We start from the raw sequence: 17,990 nt of genomic DNA on the forward strand, positions 1-17,990 counted from the left end.
ACATATATTCCTCTTCACTTGTATCACTTGTATACAAGATTCGAATGGTTCAAATCTTATAAATAATGAGTTCGAAACTAATTTATTCCCACATTTTAGTGTTCAAAACTAATCATATTCGGAACTCTTAAACTCAAAAATTCCGAAAAATTGAAGCGAATACGAAATATTCAAATGAGTTCAAAAACCAGACCAATACGAAATATTCAAATGAGTTCAATCTAAAGAGAGATTGAAGCGAATGTTTGCTACCCTGAAATCTTCTTGTCTGACGTATTTCGATCCACCTCACCAGATATCCTAAATTTAAATGATGGCAAAATTCGTAATCCTAAAGTAAAAATTAGAAGATAAATAAATAGGTTACAAGGCAGCTTGTGGAATGGAGGTTGACAAGAGGATCGAGGGACGAACAAATCCTCAGAATTTTGGCTCGTCTTGCAACCGCTCTGTCGATTCATAAACATTCAGCAGCAGAAGCCTTCTTGAGAGGATTGTAGACGCTAAATTCGCCGAAGTCCCTCCTACCACTGGAAAAAACAGTGCCCATTATAAACCCCTTGGCACAAATGAACAGAATTTCAGCAGCTAAACATATTTATAAAGAAGGGAACTTCAACGAAAAACCTCCGTATTGTTCACTTTAACGAAAAATCATATTTTTACACTAAAAAGTCAATCATAATACTATTCACTTTACCCTTTCTTTTGTCCTTATCGTTAAAACTCAAAGTTTTCAAGCCCTTTTCATTATTTTCCTTATAAAAGCATGGACAAAAAGTAGAGGGAGAGATGATGAAGACAATGTGATGGTGACACGACATGCATCCAAAGCAGCATGCCAGCGTTAATTTCCATATGTGATATACTTAGGACTACAAGAATGTACCTGTGCGTTATATCCCAGCCGGCAGGTAAAAAACGAGGATGAAGAGATTCAACGAATACTTGTCTCCACCTTTGACAAAATTGAGAAATGCCATCTTCACCATATTCCTTTAGCAGATGATCCACAACTTGCTTGCCATGTGGACCATGTCCTAAAAGTGACATTTTTGATCTACGTTTACGGTGGGAAGTTGCACCATCTCCGGCATGACTAAAATCAACTGATCCGTTCGGTGTATCTCTCTCAACATCACCGTCACCATCACCATCAGCATTTACAACAGATATAAACTGACTACCAGCAACTCCACTTATATCTGAGTTCATGTTCTTTTCAACAACAGCAAAAGCTTCTTCTTCAGTCCCCAAATCAGCATCCTTCAGCATGAAAGCATCTCCATTTTCTGTTCCGGTATATGCTTCTGCTTCAGTGGTGCATGAATCAAGTAGAGTATCAGCTTCTGATGCGTTCACAATGGCAGATGTGTACATGGTAATTGTAGTTCTCTCTTGCTCTGCATCTGGTTGAATAATCCCCTTAGAATGCTTTAAAGAAAGTCCTTTCTTCTTCTCAAATCGTTTTCTCTCGTTGGGACTCATGCCAACCAACAAAGCGTTTTCTAAATCTTCCTCAGATATTTGCCTCCCTCCATAATACCTCATTACTATCTGCAAAGCGAATAAGATTGAATTCACACACATAAGCTCCTAAACTAACAAACCAACAATACTACAAACCGCTGATGCTAAAATCACACACCAACAACAATAAAACATTTGATGTAAAAACTAACGTAAAATCAATACAAAAGTCAATACCATTGTGATCATTTTCTCAAAATCAAGGGCTTAATATATGCTCATGTACCTCTGTCAGTTCTTCACGGCGGCTGGATGGCATTCTTGGTCCATGGCGCAGAAGAGCCATAGCAGCAATGCGCAATTGTAAAGGAGATACACCTGGCTCCTCAAAAGTTGTTTCTGGAACAGATGATTCAGATGTAGCCTGAGATTGTTCTGAATCAACCACTCTGCGAACAAAAAGTGGAATCCCAAATTCTGCAGCGATATGTTTTTTATACTTCTCAGCAGAGGCATGAGCAATTTCATGACAATCCACACATAGTAGGACAATATCATGAGAACGGTGGCTTTTCAAATGTTCAGGGAAGTGCATTCTGTAGCATGAGGGAATTATTCGGTAGCGTAAGTAATGATTTCTTTCGCCACAGCTAACACATATATTTTTCTTACTTTGAATGTAAAAATCATTGCCTTCATCTTCTGGACGGCCTTTGGGCTCAAAAAGAAGCATAATCGCAGGTGGATTTTCATCAAGAAGTTTTGCCAAATCCCGCCGAAGATACCTGTAAGAATAAAACATTGACTATATCAAATTCAACACATTTTATGGTAAAATGTTTTTTTTGAGATATGATTCCTAACCATTCAAGCTTCCTGCGGTCACAGTAACAAAGCAACCGGCCATCATCTGCATAGATCCTGCAATTATGATAAACTGGAGCTTTACAGGAAAATTTTTGAACAAATAGCTGCCGAGACGACTTTCGGGCAACTTGCTTTGAATTTCTCAACCCATTTTTTCTAGAAGTTAGTGGCACTTTCATATTACACTCTACCAGTAAAGCATAATTGAAGATGGACAGTGGGCAACTCCCATTTGGACCCAGGCAGTTTTGAAGAATCTTAGAAAAGAAATTATCAGGGTTGCCTATTTTGTTGTGGAGCAGATGACGAAAGTCATCCAAATGACTGTAAACGACAGGGGATGGAGATGAGAGGCCAGAACTGAAACTTGAATCTGCATTGGAATCAGCTTCAGCAATGGTGGTTAATATGTCTGCAGGGTTTGTTGGAGCTTTGTCTGCATGGTTCGTTGGAGCTTTGTCTGCAAGGGCAACAATAGCCTGATCTGATATTACATATCTTAAGCTCTCATCATGTACACGAGCCTGGAAGGAAGCAAATGCCACATGATTGCTTAAGTATCTAGAATGTGATCTCAATGCACTCAGGTGCAACGTTACAAGATCAAATAAAAAACTATTATGACCATAAAACCCAATGTACAATTGAAAACATGGAAACAAGAATGATATGTGTCTAAGTAGCACGAGATAAGTAAATTGAGAGCAGGTTCATAATTTTGTACTGTAATGTCATTTTTAGAAAATTTCAATAAAAAGAAAAAAAATGTATATATATATATATACATACACACACACACACACACATACACTTTCAGCATTATCGTTTGTGGCAAATTTTAGGAAAAGGAACTAACCATCAAATCTCTCCATGCACATAATCTGTTCACAGCATCCTGAAACACAATACAAAGTTTTGCATAAAGAATACTTATTCTAATTAGTAACACACGTTAACAGAAAGTGCAACAGAAGAATACAAGAAGCGTCCAAGAACCTAGAAAGAAGGGTTAGGAGAAGATAAATTCTAACAAATTAACCAGAGGCTGGCAGCACCACAGTAGACCAAACCATGGAACCGCCTCAAGGGCTGTCCTCTCAATTCTAAGATGAATGCTTGACCACTTAAAAAGTCCTCAAGTTCTTCTCAACCCAAATGCCCAAAATAGATGCAACCGGACCATGATCCAGAAAGCTTTCTCGGTCCTTTTAACAAACCTAATGTGCCAGCCTAATAAAGGGTTAGTAACTGAATCCTAAAATCACCCAAGACACCCCAAACAGTCAATCCAACCCTGCCCCCATGGAAGAAAAAGCTCACTATGGGCAATGCAAAGACTTGGGGGAAACCAGATTCCAGTGCACCCTTGCATTAATATAATTTACTGAATATATGCAACACTTGCAACCTCCTCAAGAGTCAAGAACATCAAAAGAAGCAAACCTGGACTTCAGGAGAAACTGATGAAATCCCTCCTTGGCCGTTCAAATGACGGCTAAAAATTGATGAAGCAGCAGACTCTCCAGGAGAAGCTTCTATCTCTTTAGTATACAGTTGCAAACATATCGAGTTTGAACGCCGACTAGCCTCGAGAACAAAATGTAATTTGTCATTGGGACCCGTGTTTTCTGATACAGTGAGATATTTAGACCTTTGATGCTATGACTATTAGAAAGTGACAACATAGTCTTAAATGCTATCAACTTGAAATCATGGCTAAGCAAGAGTTCAGTACCACATAACACATGCAGTGTGTTTTAGTTTAGCTCATGCTAAATAAGATCAGTAGAAAATTATCATCACAAATAATAAACTTTATCATGTCACACGGTCACACCAATGCTATGAATTTTTCTAATCAAGGTTTCCAATTCTCCAGATAGAAATGTTCACATGCGTCCACACATCATACAATGTCCTATTACTTAAGAATTAAAACTTTCATCACATTCTGTAATTTAGGTTATGACCTCTCCGCAGAATAACATTCACAGGAGCATGCATGTGCACATACAATGATTCATGTATCATCTTTAATTTTTCTTATCTAACCAATCCAACAAGTGAAATGTAAAAGGTCTGAAGGGCAGCTGTGACACAAAGAAGGAAGGTGTACCGTTATCCAGCATTTCCAGCTCAGCAATTAAACTGTGTGCAATATAGAGTAGATAGTGTGCATCTGTACGAGCATATTGTACCATTTCGATTGACAAGGGGCGCTGTCTCCAGTCTTCACGCTACGAACCAATATGAGAAACAATAAGAAGCAATGTCAGGTCTACCGTGAGCATGGTTACATCTAAAACCCTTATTCAGAAATCTCCATAGCATTTCAAAACCAATGTGAAAATGTTGGTCAGAACATGGGTTATTACTAAATATATGAAAGTGTCATTTAAATACTCAAGCCAGAAGAAATGTTAAATATTTGCTTTATGTATTCAAAAGAATCTTGAAGCCATGTTGACCAATTAGTAGCTAGTTATAAGATAACAGCAAACAGAAAGAACATGAATAAAAAAGCCTCGAGGCCAAACCTGTAACAATTTGTTAGTGACTACTCCACAGTAAGATTCAAGTAAATATGCCAGTGACTTTTGTGGCTTTGACAAAACTTCGCAAGCCTGCAGTGTAATAATAAAATACGAAAATGAGTTCAAAACAGATACCAGATAGTTGCTAAATCATCGCTCTCTTTCTCTCTCTATCTCTCTCAGTTGATGTTTATATAATGAACATGTCATCCAAAATAACAGTATACAGACAGCTAACCTTTGCAGTATCAAACATATTAACAACATAAATATGGAAGTCCCTTTGCAGCCAGAGGACATCACTATCCGCCCCATGGAACACCTACACACGTCACATAAAATTCCCATCATCAACAGTACTCCAATCACAATCTACCATCATAATACTACACATTACAATATACTCATACATACTCACACTTTTGTACCCAAATCAGTAACATATGCACAAAAGAGTAATTACTATTTACCTTACAAATACTAGCATCAGCGAAAACCGGCCGTAGAAGGCTTATGCAATCATGCAGAGCAATCGTGTCCACCAAGTAATCTTCCTTCTCAGTAGAAATCTAATCCAATATTACCAAAATTAGAAACGCACACACAATTTCACACCCAAATTACATTCCTTTACCACTGATTTACCTGTATTAGAGCTGTAAAACCGAGAAAAGACCGAAAACTATGCTGCTCGGTATCAACAGCAAACACCTTCTCTTTGCTCAAAACCTCAACGAGTTCCTTCAACTTCGACTCAGTCTCCACCCACTCATACGACTCACTCATTTCTTCCAAACCCCCCACATTCTTCTCTGTAATTCCAATGCATTTTCGAAACTCCTCAAGCTGAAAACTTTCCATCAATCCCGTGATTTCCGCCTCATAAGGATGCGAATTCCAGTTCTTATCTATCACCAAAACTTCAAATTTCACTAAAGTTTCCAAAAATAAAAAAGAAAAATCAATGAAATTATGAGTGATCAAACGTCTACCTTCCGGAGAACCATTCAGGTTCAGATGCTTGAAGGGAGAGTAGGAATTGTCAGCTAAAACTCGCTTGAATCCGTACTGCGGCTTGAGGTGATCAGCTCGTAAATAACATCGACTTAGGCGGCAGTTTGCGTTCCGGCGGCGTCTCCGGTGCCGCGCAAAGAAGAAGACGGAGAGAGCTGTCAGAGAAGCGAGGGCGACTACTGCAATCTTGAGGTTTCTTCCTTTCGCCTCCATTTTTGTGTTTCTGGAGCTTTCTGTAGCTCGATGGAAGCAGAAGAAGGAAGACGATTGCGGTTTGCGGCGGAACGGTGGGAGAGGGGGGCTTACGTGGCACATTCAAAGAACACAACGACAGACCGTTGTTTGCGAGGCGGTCCGTACCTTTTGAGTAATACGACGAGTCGTTTCCGCCATCGGGCTTTATTGCATCCGACAATGGTCCATTGGGCCGTCTGGTTTATGTGGATCAGAAATTTTTGTGTACTGAGTCTGTATTAGGGTTTATTGCATTTTATTGGTCTGTTAAAATTTAAAATTATTTTTCGGTACAATATTATTGATTTTCATGCAATTAGTTCGAAAAAGACAGTTGAGAACCGTGTTTGAAATTTCTTCGGTGATATAGGAAAAATTAGTGAAGATATGGAAAGGGGAATGTCATCGATCTTCTCACATATCGGTTAAATATCTACAAACTGCCATATGACATGTCCTAAAATTTTATTTTAAATTTCAATGTTTTTTTAGCAAATTTTTATTATTTACATGGAAAGCAACTGATATCTATGTCGATAAATCCATCAAATTTCCACAAATTTGTATATCGATATTACCAAAACTGATATTTTAAACACTAATTGAGTGATAAATTTGGGAAAATTAAAATGTGGGTATTGGGACTCGAGAGATTAATGTAGAATCTCTCGTGTTGTAGATCTAAAAATGTTAGGACTCGTATGTAAACAACTATCTCACACAACCTTCTATAAGCACTTAAAGCATACACGAGGGCTGCAATTTTTTTTTTTTTTTTTTCTCTTTCTTCGATTGATTCTATCTTAAATTGTTTATATAAACATATATATATATATATATATATATAGATAGATAGATAGATGTCTATTGTATAAAAACACAGGTTTAGGGTTCAAGGATAACAAGCAAAATACAATAATGATGAACTTTATCAATCCAAGTTCTCATCTTAACCACCTATCGTAAAAGTCTAGATGATATTAGGTGAGATATGTCAACCGAATTGTCAACTCATGTTATAGTTTTTAACACATAAGAAATATACACCATGTTATAAGTAATTTGGGTATACAAAAATTAATTCGCCTTGTGCACTCTTGCCTTCCTATATTGCATGACATTATATTGTTTTTTTATTTACACTAATTTGCAATTCTAATTCTCGAAGATACCAAAACCAAAACCAAACTGTCAACACGGGTTGGGAGGGAATAAAGGGAATTGATTACATGCAGATGGCACATGTTTTTGTATGGGCCTGCAGACAGAAAGCAGTGGATGGGAGACGATGGCTCAATTTTGATGGCACATACCTGCCTTCTTGGGCCGGCCGGCTGCATATGTGTGTGTGTGAGAGAGAGAGAGAGAGAGGGAGAGAGGGAGAGAGAGAAGGTGGGAAACTCGTAAGAAGGATGGAGGGGAATTTGACGTTTGGAAATGGATGAAGGAGAGTTTGTAGCTTGTAGTATGGTTTGGATGATACATATGAAATGAGAGCTAACAACTCCATTTCAGCTAAAGTTGGTGTATTTAATAATGAAAGCACAACTACTAAGATTGGAATGAGGATCCTCTCCTGATCCTCAAATCATATCTGTTCATCGTACATCGTGCGATTAATTTTCATCATGTACTATTCATATTTAATTTTAAATAAAAGTATTTAAAATAATTTTTTATCGCACGATTTATGATGAACGAACACGATTTGAGAATCTCCAAGATCCTCACAAAGAAGATCCGGAGAGAATCCTCATGTCTAAGATTGCACTATCTTTTTTTTTTTTTGGGGTAAAAATTGTATTATTATATTTTTCTTCGCGGCAGTGGAAACTTTTGGAAACCAAAGACTTTATAAAGTGTAGGCGTGTGAATAATTTTTTATTGTTGACTCTATAATAGAACTCATATGCATTTGTGGTTCTAAGCATTCCTATTATGAAAATGGACGTCAGAAAAACATTACATGTCTAAAATTTGAATGAACTAGAAAATGATTAATTTTTAAATTGTATGGAATGCTAGAAAATGTGAAACATCAACAATTAGGGTTAGAGATGACGAAATTAAAATTTGGTTTGAATCTTGAGTATGATGTGGAAAAGTTTAAGACGATTGAGGTTACATCATTCTTTTTATGCATTTCCAACTAATTTAAGAGAGATACCATGTTAACTCCAATAATCAGATCAAAATACCAGGTTAGACATATATAATAATGACTCTGAAAGATAGTTTAAGTTGCTAAAAACCTGTCATGTTATTCATATACGCGAACAATATATATCACGCTCACAAATTAAATCAAACTAGCAACCAACATCTTGGAATGACGAACCTTTTCCTTTATTTTCAGCTCTTTTGAGGTGGTAAACAAAATCTTGTTTCCCTCATTTGATGTAAAAGCTAATCAGATTTTGCTTAAAGCCATAGACAATGGCAATCATACTCTTATCATAAGCAACCTAAATGGCACATCTCCAAGAATTCAACAAAGTACCTTCACTTGTACTAAAAAGGTCATCCCATAATGATATAGCTAGAGAACATATAAAATAATGCTATATCTTAGCTTCCTTTGCAAATTGGCAAAAATGGCAGAAAGTATAATTTGGTACAGAAATACCCTTTAGCTTCATGATAAAGGCTTGTGTAGTTCTGTTGCATTTGATAAATGGGATGCACCAGCACCAACCAATCTTGTGTAATGGCAGCTTTGGGTTGCTTAGAGTTAGAGAGAATATATGAACAGTATGAAGTAGTGCTGCTGTAAAGCGACGGGGAATCCTTTTCGAAGCAAACGTCTTCCAACCGATTTCAACATCCCACCTTATATTTTCTTTCTCTTTTCTTTCTTAATTTGCAATTTTTATACATGATTTTTTAAGTTCGGTTTTATTCATAATTTAGGCTCTCAAAGTCGTATATCTCTTAACGGTTTACGGAATACTTTAGAAGATGATCGATAAATATCTTTGCAAGTCCAAATTAGTATATTCTTGATGTGCATGAATTTGCTAAAAGTTCAGATGATCGATTTCTTAAGTTTGCAAGTTCAAATCCTTCTTGTTATGTTTGGATTTTGCTCCTTGCATGTTCACCCAAAAAGAAAAAGACTGTTGAACTTTAAGTCCAAATCTTATCCAAAATGCCAAAAACAAAAGAAATATTGGCGCTCTTATTTTTTTTTAAGAGAATAATAAAACTTGGCTTATTAGCATATGGTTGATTCACTGTTTATGGAAGTAATAGATGAATATTTTTAGAACTTCGAGTTTATCTAAACTTAATAAGTTCCAGGTTCTGATGACCTTATTAAATAATTTGGACCAATATGGAGACTTCCAACTAAATTGGATCTTAGCTCTCAGTTTCCAGTAATTAAAAAATAATTAAATCCAAGTTCAAATTATAATTCGAGGGTAAATCCAAGAACCATTATCCCAACACATTAATTAAATTTAAACGCAGCTACTTAATTAAGTTAATTTGCCCTCCAGAAAGAAGCAGAGGATGTCTAGCCCTCTTTCGTAGCCAAGGAATCGTATAACTTAACGTGGGAGTACTCAATAATACCACGTGACACGTGGCCCTAGTGCCATGCAGACTTTTGCAGTTTCCAGGTGAGTCGGAGCACCACAAGTCACATGAGTAACCGACATGGTTAAGGTCCAACAATCATATCGTGCCACGTAACAGGGTTCTTAGATCTGATCACGTGCACTTGGCAACCTTTCCAGCCCAGCTAGTTGCCTTTGGCTGCCCTTTTTGTGAACAGACCAGGTTCTCATCATCAGCTTGAAGATTCTCATATTTGTTAAGTGCCTCTTCCTAATAGGATTATAAAATAAAAACCCTCACAAATCTCGGATCATGATTCATGAACCACGAGTAAAGAGGCTTTTTTATTTGTTTCAAATATCCCTCCAAAATTTATTTCTTCGATTCGAAATTTTTCTTCCACTTTTTTTTTTTTTCTTCTCTTTATAAAATTTTCTTCAATATTACATAATTTTGGATAATACGAGAAATGAACGGTTGAAATTAAATATAAAATATTTAAACAGTTGTGGAAATCAAATTTGAGAAACGTTTGTGGTTTGCTATTCACTTAATCAGAATGGTGTGATAACTGTTATGTTATTAGGTTTAATCCTAATTAATTATATATATAGTTCAATAACACTAGAAACATGATCTTATTATAATTGTGTTTATATATGTTTTGCATAAAGTCTAAGCATGGATTAATCAGTAGCTTAATTGGGGTGTAATATGTTGATGTAGACTTGTAGTAGTAAACTACAGGAAAAAATGACTTTCCAGACTAATTTGATTTTCTGTCGGCTAAATTGTTTGTTACGTCGACTAATCTTTGCCCGATGAAAGTACTTTCGTGCAAAATTCCAACCAACGATATCCATAGTTCGTGGTCATTTCCTTTGAAAAGTTATGAGTTTAGAATTATGTGTTGCAGGCCCCATTTCTTGTTCAAGATCACATAGGTTGAGAGAGTTAGAAAGTGTACAATTTGGTGGATTAATTAAGAGTAATTATCTACTAAAGGTAATCAAGGTCCTTAAGGCCAATTCTCAAAACAATATATAGTATAACCAAGTTTTAATTAAATTTATTATATAACATATAATTATATGTATACTTAAAAAAATACATAATTGTATTGGGATATAAAAATTGTAAAATAGAATGATATATAGATTATAAAATATTAGAACATAGTGAAAACTTGGTGAACAATCATATAATGCGTGTTTATTCTAGTATTTGATAAGTCTCTTACAATTTATTAAAAAAAAAATCAAAATGAAAGTTATCTATTTTATGTCTAAAGGGGGTGCCTAGGTGGGCTAGGAGCCCTTTTTTAATTTTCAAATATCTATGAATTAATCGAAACTGTGACCAGCCGTCTAGCACACCTAAAAAAGTATATACGACACTATGCGGGAATTTTAAGAACAGTGAGTATAATACATTTATTCATGCCCTTTCCTTTAAAAACAATAAAAATAGCATTAGATGCAATGGTTTTAAGAGGTAGGGCTTCTCCTTTTACATCTTCGATGTGGATTTTGTTGAATTTTCATGAGCTAGAAGTTCTTCTTGTGATATTAGATGATACGCAAACATTTTTGTAATAAACTCTTTAAGCATGTCGAATGTATTGCTATCATAGATTGTGCATTATTTAGTTGTTCAAACATCGTAAACGATTTTTAAGCACCACAAGTGGGGGTTTAAATATAAGAACTGTTGTTAATTACTTTTTTAACATTTTTGTAATAAACTCTCTAAACATGTCGACGTGCTCTTGCGAGTTGCGAGTCCTAAGCAAAGAAATGGAATCAAATGTTCGCCCTATCTTCGGCAAAAAAAAAAATAAAAAAAATAAAAAATGTTCGCCCTATCTCACTAAGTACGTACGTATTTGTCTACTTAACGTCCATGGTCAACTCTACTAAGGATCACTAGGTAGGATGCTTGTAACACTATACTTCTTGAAGAATAATACTTGCGTCTTCCTACAAGGGAATGCACATATCCCACTTCTTTTGAATAACGTATATTAATTGTATTTTATAATTGAAACGTTCACCTACTTAATCTTTGTTTGAAGATCATTCCTACTAAAAAACATTTGAATCGAAGATTGTTTAGTAATTGAAATGTATGGAACAAATCGATGGTGTGAGTACCAAATAACATATTTATGATGAACCATCTATTTATTTGATATATTTGAATGACTAACCGATTTTTTTTTTTTTTTGGTAGATATGATTTTCAAATGAAGATTAAAAAATTGAACGATTCTGGTTATAGAGTTTAGATGAAAAAGATAGTTATTCGCAAAAGGTGGGATATGTGCATTCGGCATTCCCCCATAGGGGATCACAAGTTTTATCGATTCTTGAATTATGCTAGTAAAGTCATCTACGCATACGTGTAGTCTGTACATTAGTTGGGAGTCAATCATGCACGTGTTGATGGTAGTAACACCATTAATCTAGATTATATTAGCTATATAATTATCCAACTATCGTTCAAACACTATACCCAAACAGTTACTTATGGTTTAAACACTGTACCTAAACAATGAAGCAAAACTTTAATAGGATAAAAGAACCAAACCTAATTAAGATCTAAAATACAGAAACAAATACTTTTAATTACTTAAATTACAAATCTTTTCTAATTTGATAACATAATATCATTCATTACCAAGATACAATTGCAAATCTTTAGAAAGTTTATAGAAAAAAGACTCTCATCTAGTTCAAAAGAAACCATCATACCGTCTCACAATGTGAAGTGTGAACCAAAACCCACATTTTCCCATGTGACAACCAGGGATGAGAACATGTCGACAGTCCGCATGGCCCTACTCCCACCCAATATATGTGTGCAGTTGGAAGAGGAATAAACTATTAATAAAACTCAAGCAAAATTGAGAGAGAAAGAAAACATACGTTGAAGGGTAATAATGTAATTTCAGGAACTGTTACTCAGGTCATTTAGTCTGCCAGGTACCGTTTGGTAAATTTAGGTTTGGAGGCAGATTGTTTGCTTTGATGCTCTTTCTATCTACTTATATTTTATGAGATCACGATTAAATCACATTAATATTTTATATTAATTTTTTTATAAAGATAATAAAATAAAAAATAATATAAATATAAAATGCTCACTTAACTTGTCTGGGACCATACAAATAAGAAAAGATGAAAAGAGCATCCAAACAGGGCAGACAATCAGCCTCCTTTAGGTTTAGGGTCATTTAGTCTGACAGGTGCTGTTGGTCATTTAGTCTCTCTTCTGTTCAACGTCCCTTGCCTGCAATGTAGAGTTTCTAGAGAGAGAAACAAGAAACAAGAAGAGAGCAAAAGGATAAAGAAAGGAACAATACAAATAACAAGTTGTTAAACAGAGCTCTCTACTTTCTTCCATATACTGCCTTCAAATCTTGTACCCCAAAAAAGCTCACTTTCGAAAAAGTGCTTCTTCTGCTTCTTCTTCTTCCACATTCTTTCATGGGTTTTGCTTCAAAAAGCTGATTGTTTTGGAAGCAGAAGAGAATTGGGGAAGAAGAAGAAGAAGATGTCTTGGAAAAGCAGAGGAGACCCATCATCTTCTAGAAGATTTATTTCTCAGAAATGGACCCTTTTTCTCTGTTTAAGCTGCTTCTGTGCCGGAATGCTCTTCACCAATAGGTACTGTTTCTTATGAACAATTTTTATTTATTTATTTTTTAAATTCACTTTGTTTGAATTGTTGGAAATTATTCAATCAACCAGTTCTTTGTACTTGTTTCTGTAATGGGTTCGAGCCAGTTTCCTAAAGTGGTAACTCAATTGGAAAGTTTTATTAAAAAAATTTCTATTTTTATATCATGAACAAATGGTCGTTATTGGTTTTGATGCTGGATTTAATGGGTAGTGCTATTCACAAATCCCTTTTTACCTTCCACAAAGCCTTGTCCGTTTTTGTCCATTGATCTTTCTTCAATCCTTCAATCCGTATTGTAAAAATAAGTGTGTGTATAGCACCATCCTTTTATATTTGATAAATTTGTGTTTTTCTGGTTTTAATCAGTTGGATGATTCTGAAATTCCAGGCTTTTATATGGTTAATTATTTTCTGAATTTGATTGAACATGCATGAATTTTTAAGGATGAAACTTTTGGTTGTTGAGATGTCATGAAGTTTTGATGGAAATTTATGTGGCGGTTGCAGAATGTGGACTGTGCCAGAAAGTAAAGGTATCACACGAAGAACAGCTATGGAAGAAGAAAATTTAAATTTAGTTTCAGAGGGCTGCAATCCGAAATCTGTAATGTTTCATCTCTAACTTAATTTTGTATCATCGCGAGATTTGTTATTCGCTAATGTATTAAAATTTGTATATCAGGTTCCTCATCTGAAGTTTTCTTTTATGTTTATCTGATTTGGTTCTTTTAGTTGAATCAGAAGGAGGTGAAGCGCGAAGATAAAGACATTTTCGGGGAGGTTTATAAGACTCATAATGCTATACAGTAAGTTATGATTTTCTGACAAGAACATAATGTTTCGCGATTTTGGTTGATTTCTGAGTTTTCTGATCAAAAACTTTATGTTGTGTGTTGAAATAGAACATTAGATAAGACCATTTCAAATTTAGAGATGGAATTAGCTGCAGCAAGGGCAACACAGGAGTCGATACGTAGTGGCTCTCCTTTATCAGGTGACTTGAAGACTGATTCAACAGCGAAGAGAAGGTATCTGATGGTTGTTGGAATTAATACTGCTTTTAGCAGCCGGAAAAGAAGAGATTCAGTTCGTGCTACGTGGATGCCACAAGGTACATAATTTGATTCCTTAATTCCTTCTTTGTTTTCTATTGGATTTGTTTACATCTGTCGTCTGATTACCTTTGCTTATGCAAAACATGAATTATAGGCGAGAAACGAAAGAGACTAGAGGAAGAGAAGGGTATCATCATTCGCTTTGTCATTGGTCATAGGTGAGTATTTAATCTTCGTTCTTGCTAATTAATGTCAAATAGGAGGGGGCCTTATCATCCTTTGCATGCGATATATTACCTTTTGTGGTCTGCTAGAATGTAATTCGTCGCAGATGTAGTTTAAGTCATTGATCTGCTAGGCTGCAGTTCATGCATTGGTTCCCATTCAGTTATAGCTGATGGAAGCCAAGACTATGTTTCCCCCATTTACAATTTATCACAACTCCGTGTCCTTGAACACCCTTATTTCATAAACAGCATGAAATGCTAGTGTAGGTAATTGAAAGGTATCCATGTAATGACAAAAAAAAAAAAAAAAAAAAAAAAAAAATCTTTCTTGGAGTCTAAGATCAGTGTTCGTGGGTTGTACTTGTACATGCACAGAGTGACAGTACATTCTCTATTTCTTTCTCTCCAGGTAAAAGAACTTTCAAGCCTCCATAATCTAGATGCCTTGCTAGGTTCAACTTAATTTGCACTTAAAATTCCTAGGTCATGGGATTATTTGGATAATTGAATTTACAAGTTGTTTCTGTTCCTTGTCAAGTGCCACATCAGGAGGTATTCTAGATAGAGCTGTTGAAGCAGAGGACAGAAAGCATGGAGATATCCTGAAGCTGGTAATGTCTTTTAGTCGTTCTTCTGTTGTTATTGTCCTCTTCGTTCCACATGTGTATGCTTGCAGCTCACTTGAGTCTTGAGCATAACATGTTCATCTCTATGCCTCTTTCGCAGGACCATGTTGAAGGGTATCTCGAATTGTCGGCCAAGACAAAGATTTATTTTGCTACTGCTGTTGCTACGTGGGATGCAGATTTTTATGTCAAAGTTGACGATGATGTCCACGTAAATATTGGTAATTTAAGATTTACTTTGCAATGATAAACATTTTTCATACGATACTGTTGTGCACGATGACATAAAAAGTGAAAGAACTAGGTTTCTTTTCCATTTGAGAAACATATGGATTCAATACAAGCTTTACAAAATCACAAGTATAGTTCAAACTACTTAGGTTCTTCACCCTTTGTGAAAACCTCTTTTGTTCATTTTAAGCTTACAAGATCTTACCGGCGGCCAACTTGGGTGTACCTAGACTTGGTAGAGCAATTTATTAGTCTCACTGAACCTATCCTTTCAATTTTCTGCAGCGACGCTAGGAGAAACACTAGTCAGACACCGAAAGAAAAAGCGCCTGTACATTGGATGCATGAAATCTGGTCCTGTTCTAGCACAAAAGTAAGCCAGTACTGATAATTGTTTATTTTATTTCTTGTTTTTCCTTCTGTGTTCAGATAGTTTTTAAGAAAGCAAACTGACTTTGAGTTCTTGAATATTTGATCATACAGGGGAGTGCGATACCATGAACCTGAGTATTGGAAATTTGGTGAGCCAGGAAACAAGTACTTCCGTCATGCTACAGGACAGCTGTATGCGATATCAAAAGATTTGGCTACGTATATATCAATAAACCAGTAAGTTTCCGACTTTATGTGAGGATGGATTTTGAAATACATAAAAGTTTGTTTTTCTCTTCTTGCACTTGTGGTGCTCATTTGTATGCATCTGTCAGGCATGTCCTACACAAGTACGCTAATGAGGATGTCTCATTGGGATCTTGGTTTATTGGACTCGATGTACAGCATATTGATGATCGGAGACTATGTTGCGGCACCCCACCCGGTAAGTCTTCCTCCTCGTTCAAAATTACCATGGTAGTAATGATTCGAAAACAAAATGGCTTAGTTTGTGCAGATTTATATGAAAAAGCAGTAAAAAATATACATGCTAATGCTATTATCTGCTCATTTTCTAGAGGGTAAACAACTATTTGGTTAATTTGTGAAAAATAAGAGTGGCCTATTTGTTACATTCTAGGATTCGTTAATTCTAATGCAGACTTGTTTGCTGCAGATTGTGAGTGGAAGGCGCAGGCGGGCAACATCTGTGTTGCTTCATTTGATTGGAGCTGCAGTGGGATTTGTAAGTCAGCCGAGAGAATCAAGGAAGTCCACCGCCGGTGCGGGGAAGGCGAAAACGCCTTGTGGAGTGCTAGATTCGAATAGGCAGCTCGAACCTCTTCCAACCTCGGGAAGATTTTCGAGCTTAAGTATAAAGGCAGGTGTTTTTTCTTAGTTCATTTTCCTCCTCCTGTATTGAGTATAGAGAATTACAAGATCAAAAAATAGAGTTTAGAGAGAGAGAGAGAGAGAGTGTGTGTGTGTGTGTGTGAGAGAGAGAGAGAGAGACGTTGCTGTGTGGACCATCTCCATTTTAGTAGAGGATATTGGCCACAAAGCAGCTGCTAAATTGAAAATAGAGGGGTCCCCAACCCATACAATTCTGAGAGGCTTGAAGAGCCAAACTGTAAGTTACAGTTCTTCTTCTATGCCTACAGTAACAAATGCAACAATAAATATGCAAATCTTTGTGGGAGCTTTTACAGCCTTTCTTGTACAATCTTGTTTCCCCTTGGTATATGCATATGAACATACATATTATTTTGCATTGATGTCTTTCCCAGTTATCTTGTAACTCATCTGACACCATCCGTGGTTCCACCGCCTCTTGTTTTTGGAAGTCTCTTGCATGTCGCCTACAGATATGTATATCGCCGTGTGAGGTAGAGCACTCACACGGCGGGAATATACATCTCTTGTGACACCCTAGTGTGTCTCTCTTTGTTCTGGGCAAAATATTACTTGCAATAGTTTTAATGTCTCTCTATCTCTCTCATCATATGATCAAGTCGGGAATAAACCCCTTCTCTAATTCATATTTACATAAAAATATCAGACTTCCAAAACAAAACCGAACAGGACACACGAAGGACTAATTCGTCCGGCAGTCTCTTTGCAAGTTGCCACACCCTTGAAATGTCGCTCTCATGCCTATCTTCTATGGTCAAATTGATGCTTCTAATTTTCTTTTTCTATAAGGTCAAAAAGATCAATCTTTCTTTGGATGCTAAGGTCATCTCCAACCGAAGGGTCCAGATGGTCGAAAATAGTCCGAAAATCGTCTCCAACTAAGGGCTAGACTAAAGGGCCCGTGGGCCCCACAGGACAAAAAGGGCCAATTGGCTGGCCCAACCCAGCCAGCCAGCCCTGGGCCGGGCCAGAATTTCAAACACAACAGCTAGCTAACATTAGTTACCGTTGGATTTGAAATTTTTTTTTTTTGGCAAAATTTTTTTTTTCGAATTTTGAAAAATTCTCATTTTTTCCTATAAATACCTAAAGCCATTCCTGCACCATTTGTCACATAATTTTCACCATTCATACACCATTTCAATTCTCATATTTTCTTCCCTCTTCCAATAATCTTTCCTTCAATTTTTTTAATAATTTTCA

General features: G+C 36.2%; 2 protein-coding genes across 4 annotated transcripts; one reads left to right on the forward strand and one right to left on the reverse strand.

Moving 5' to 3' along the window:
• Positions 1 to 175: 175 nt before the first annotated feature.
• Positions 176 to 6,191, reverse strand: LOC137739679 (Polynucleotidyl transferase, ribonuclease H fold protein with HRDC domain-containing protein). Of its 2 annotated transcripts, none has more exons than XM_088699411.1 (12): positions 5,864 to 6,191; positions 5,517 to 5,779; positions 5,342 to 5,440; positions 5,110 to 5,193; positions 4,875 to 4,961; positions 4,454 to 4,574; positions 3,781 to 3,965; positions 3,194 to 3,232; positions 2,335 to 2,861; positions 1,757 to 2,255; positions 890 to 1,557; positions 176 to 530 (listed from the first exon to the last, which is right to left on the reverse strand). In XM_088699411.1, the coding sequence occupies exons 1-12, from the start codon at positions 6,096 to 6,098 to the stop codon at positions 458 to 460; spliced, it is 2,880 nt and encodes a 959-aa protein (XP_088555537.1). In that variant the 5' UTR covers positions 6,099 to 6,191; the 3' UTR covers positions 176 to 457. The 2 variants fall into 2 exon arrangements, with proteins under 2 accessions (XP_088555537.1, XP_088555538.1); XM_088699412.1 differs by having other exon boundaries at positions 176 to 559; positions 5,864 to 6,185.
• Positions 6,192 to 12,843: 6,652 nt separating this feature from the next.
• On the forward strand, positions 12,844 to 17,145 carry LOC137739661 (putative beta-1,3-galactosyltransferase 2). 2 transcript variants are annotated; one of them, XM_068479315.2, is made up of 11 exons: positions 12,844 to 13,348; positions 13,872 to 13,968; positions 14,097 to 14,170; positions 14,267 to 14,475; positions 14,574 to 14,637; positions 15,185 to 15,257; positions 15,373 to 15,493; positions 15,789 to 15,876; positions 15,987 to 16,112; positions 16,211 to 16,320; positions 16,552 to 17,145. In XM_068479315.2, exons 1-11 carry the CDS (start codon positions 13,236 to 13,238, stop codon positions 16,701 to 16,703), a joined length of 1,227 nt encoding a protein of 408 aa, XP_068335416.2. In that variant the 5' UTR covers positions 12,844 to 13,235; the 3' UTR covers positions 16,704 to 17,145. The 2 variants fall into 2 exon arrangements, with proteins under 2 accessions (XP_068335416.2, XP_068335417.2); XM_068479316.2 differs by having other exon boundaries at positions 12,902 to 13,348; positions 14,106 to 14,170.
• Positions 17,146 to 17,990: the final 845 nt, after the last annotated feature.

Source organism: Pyrus communis, chromosome 9, assembly GCF_041283825.1.
Source record: "Pyrus communis isolate YQ-2024b chromosome 9, ASM4128382v1, whole genome shotgun sequence".
NCBI classification, from domain to species: Eukaryota; Viridiplantae; Streptophyta; class Magnoliopsida; order Rosales; family Rosaceae; genus Pyrus; species Pyrus communis.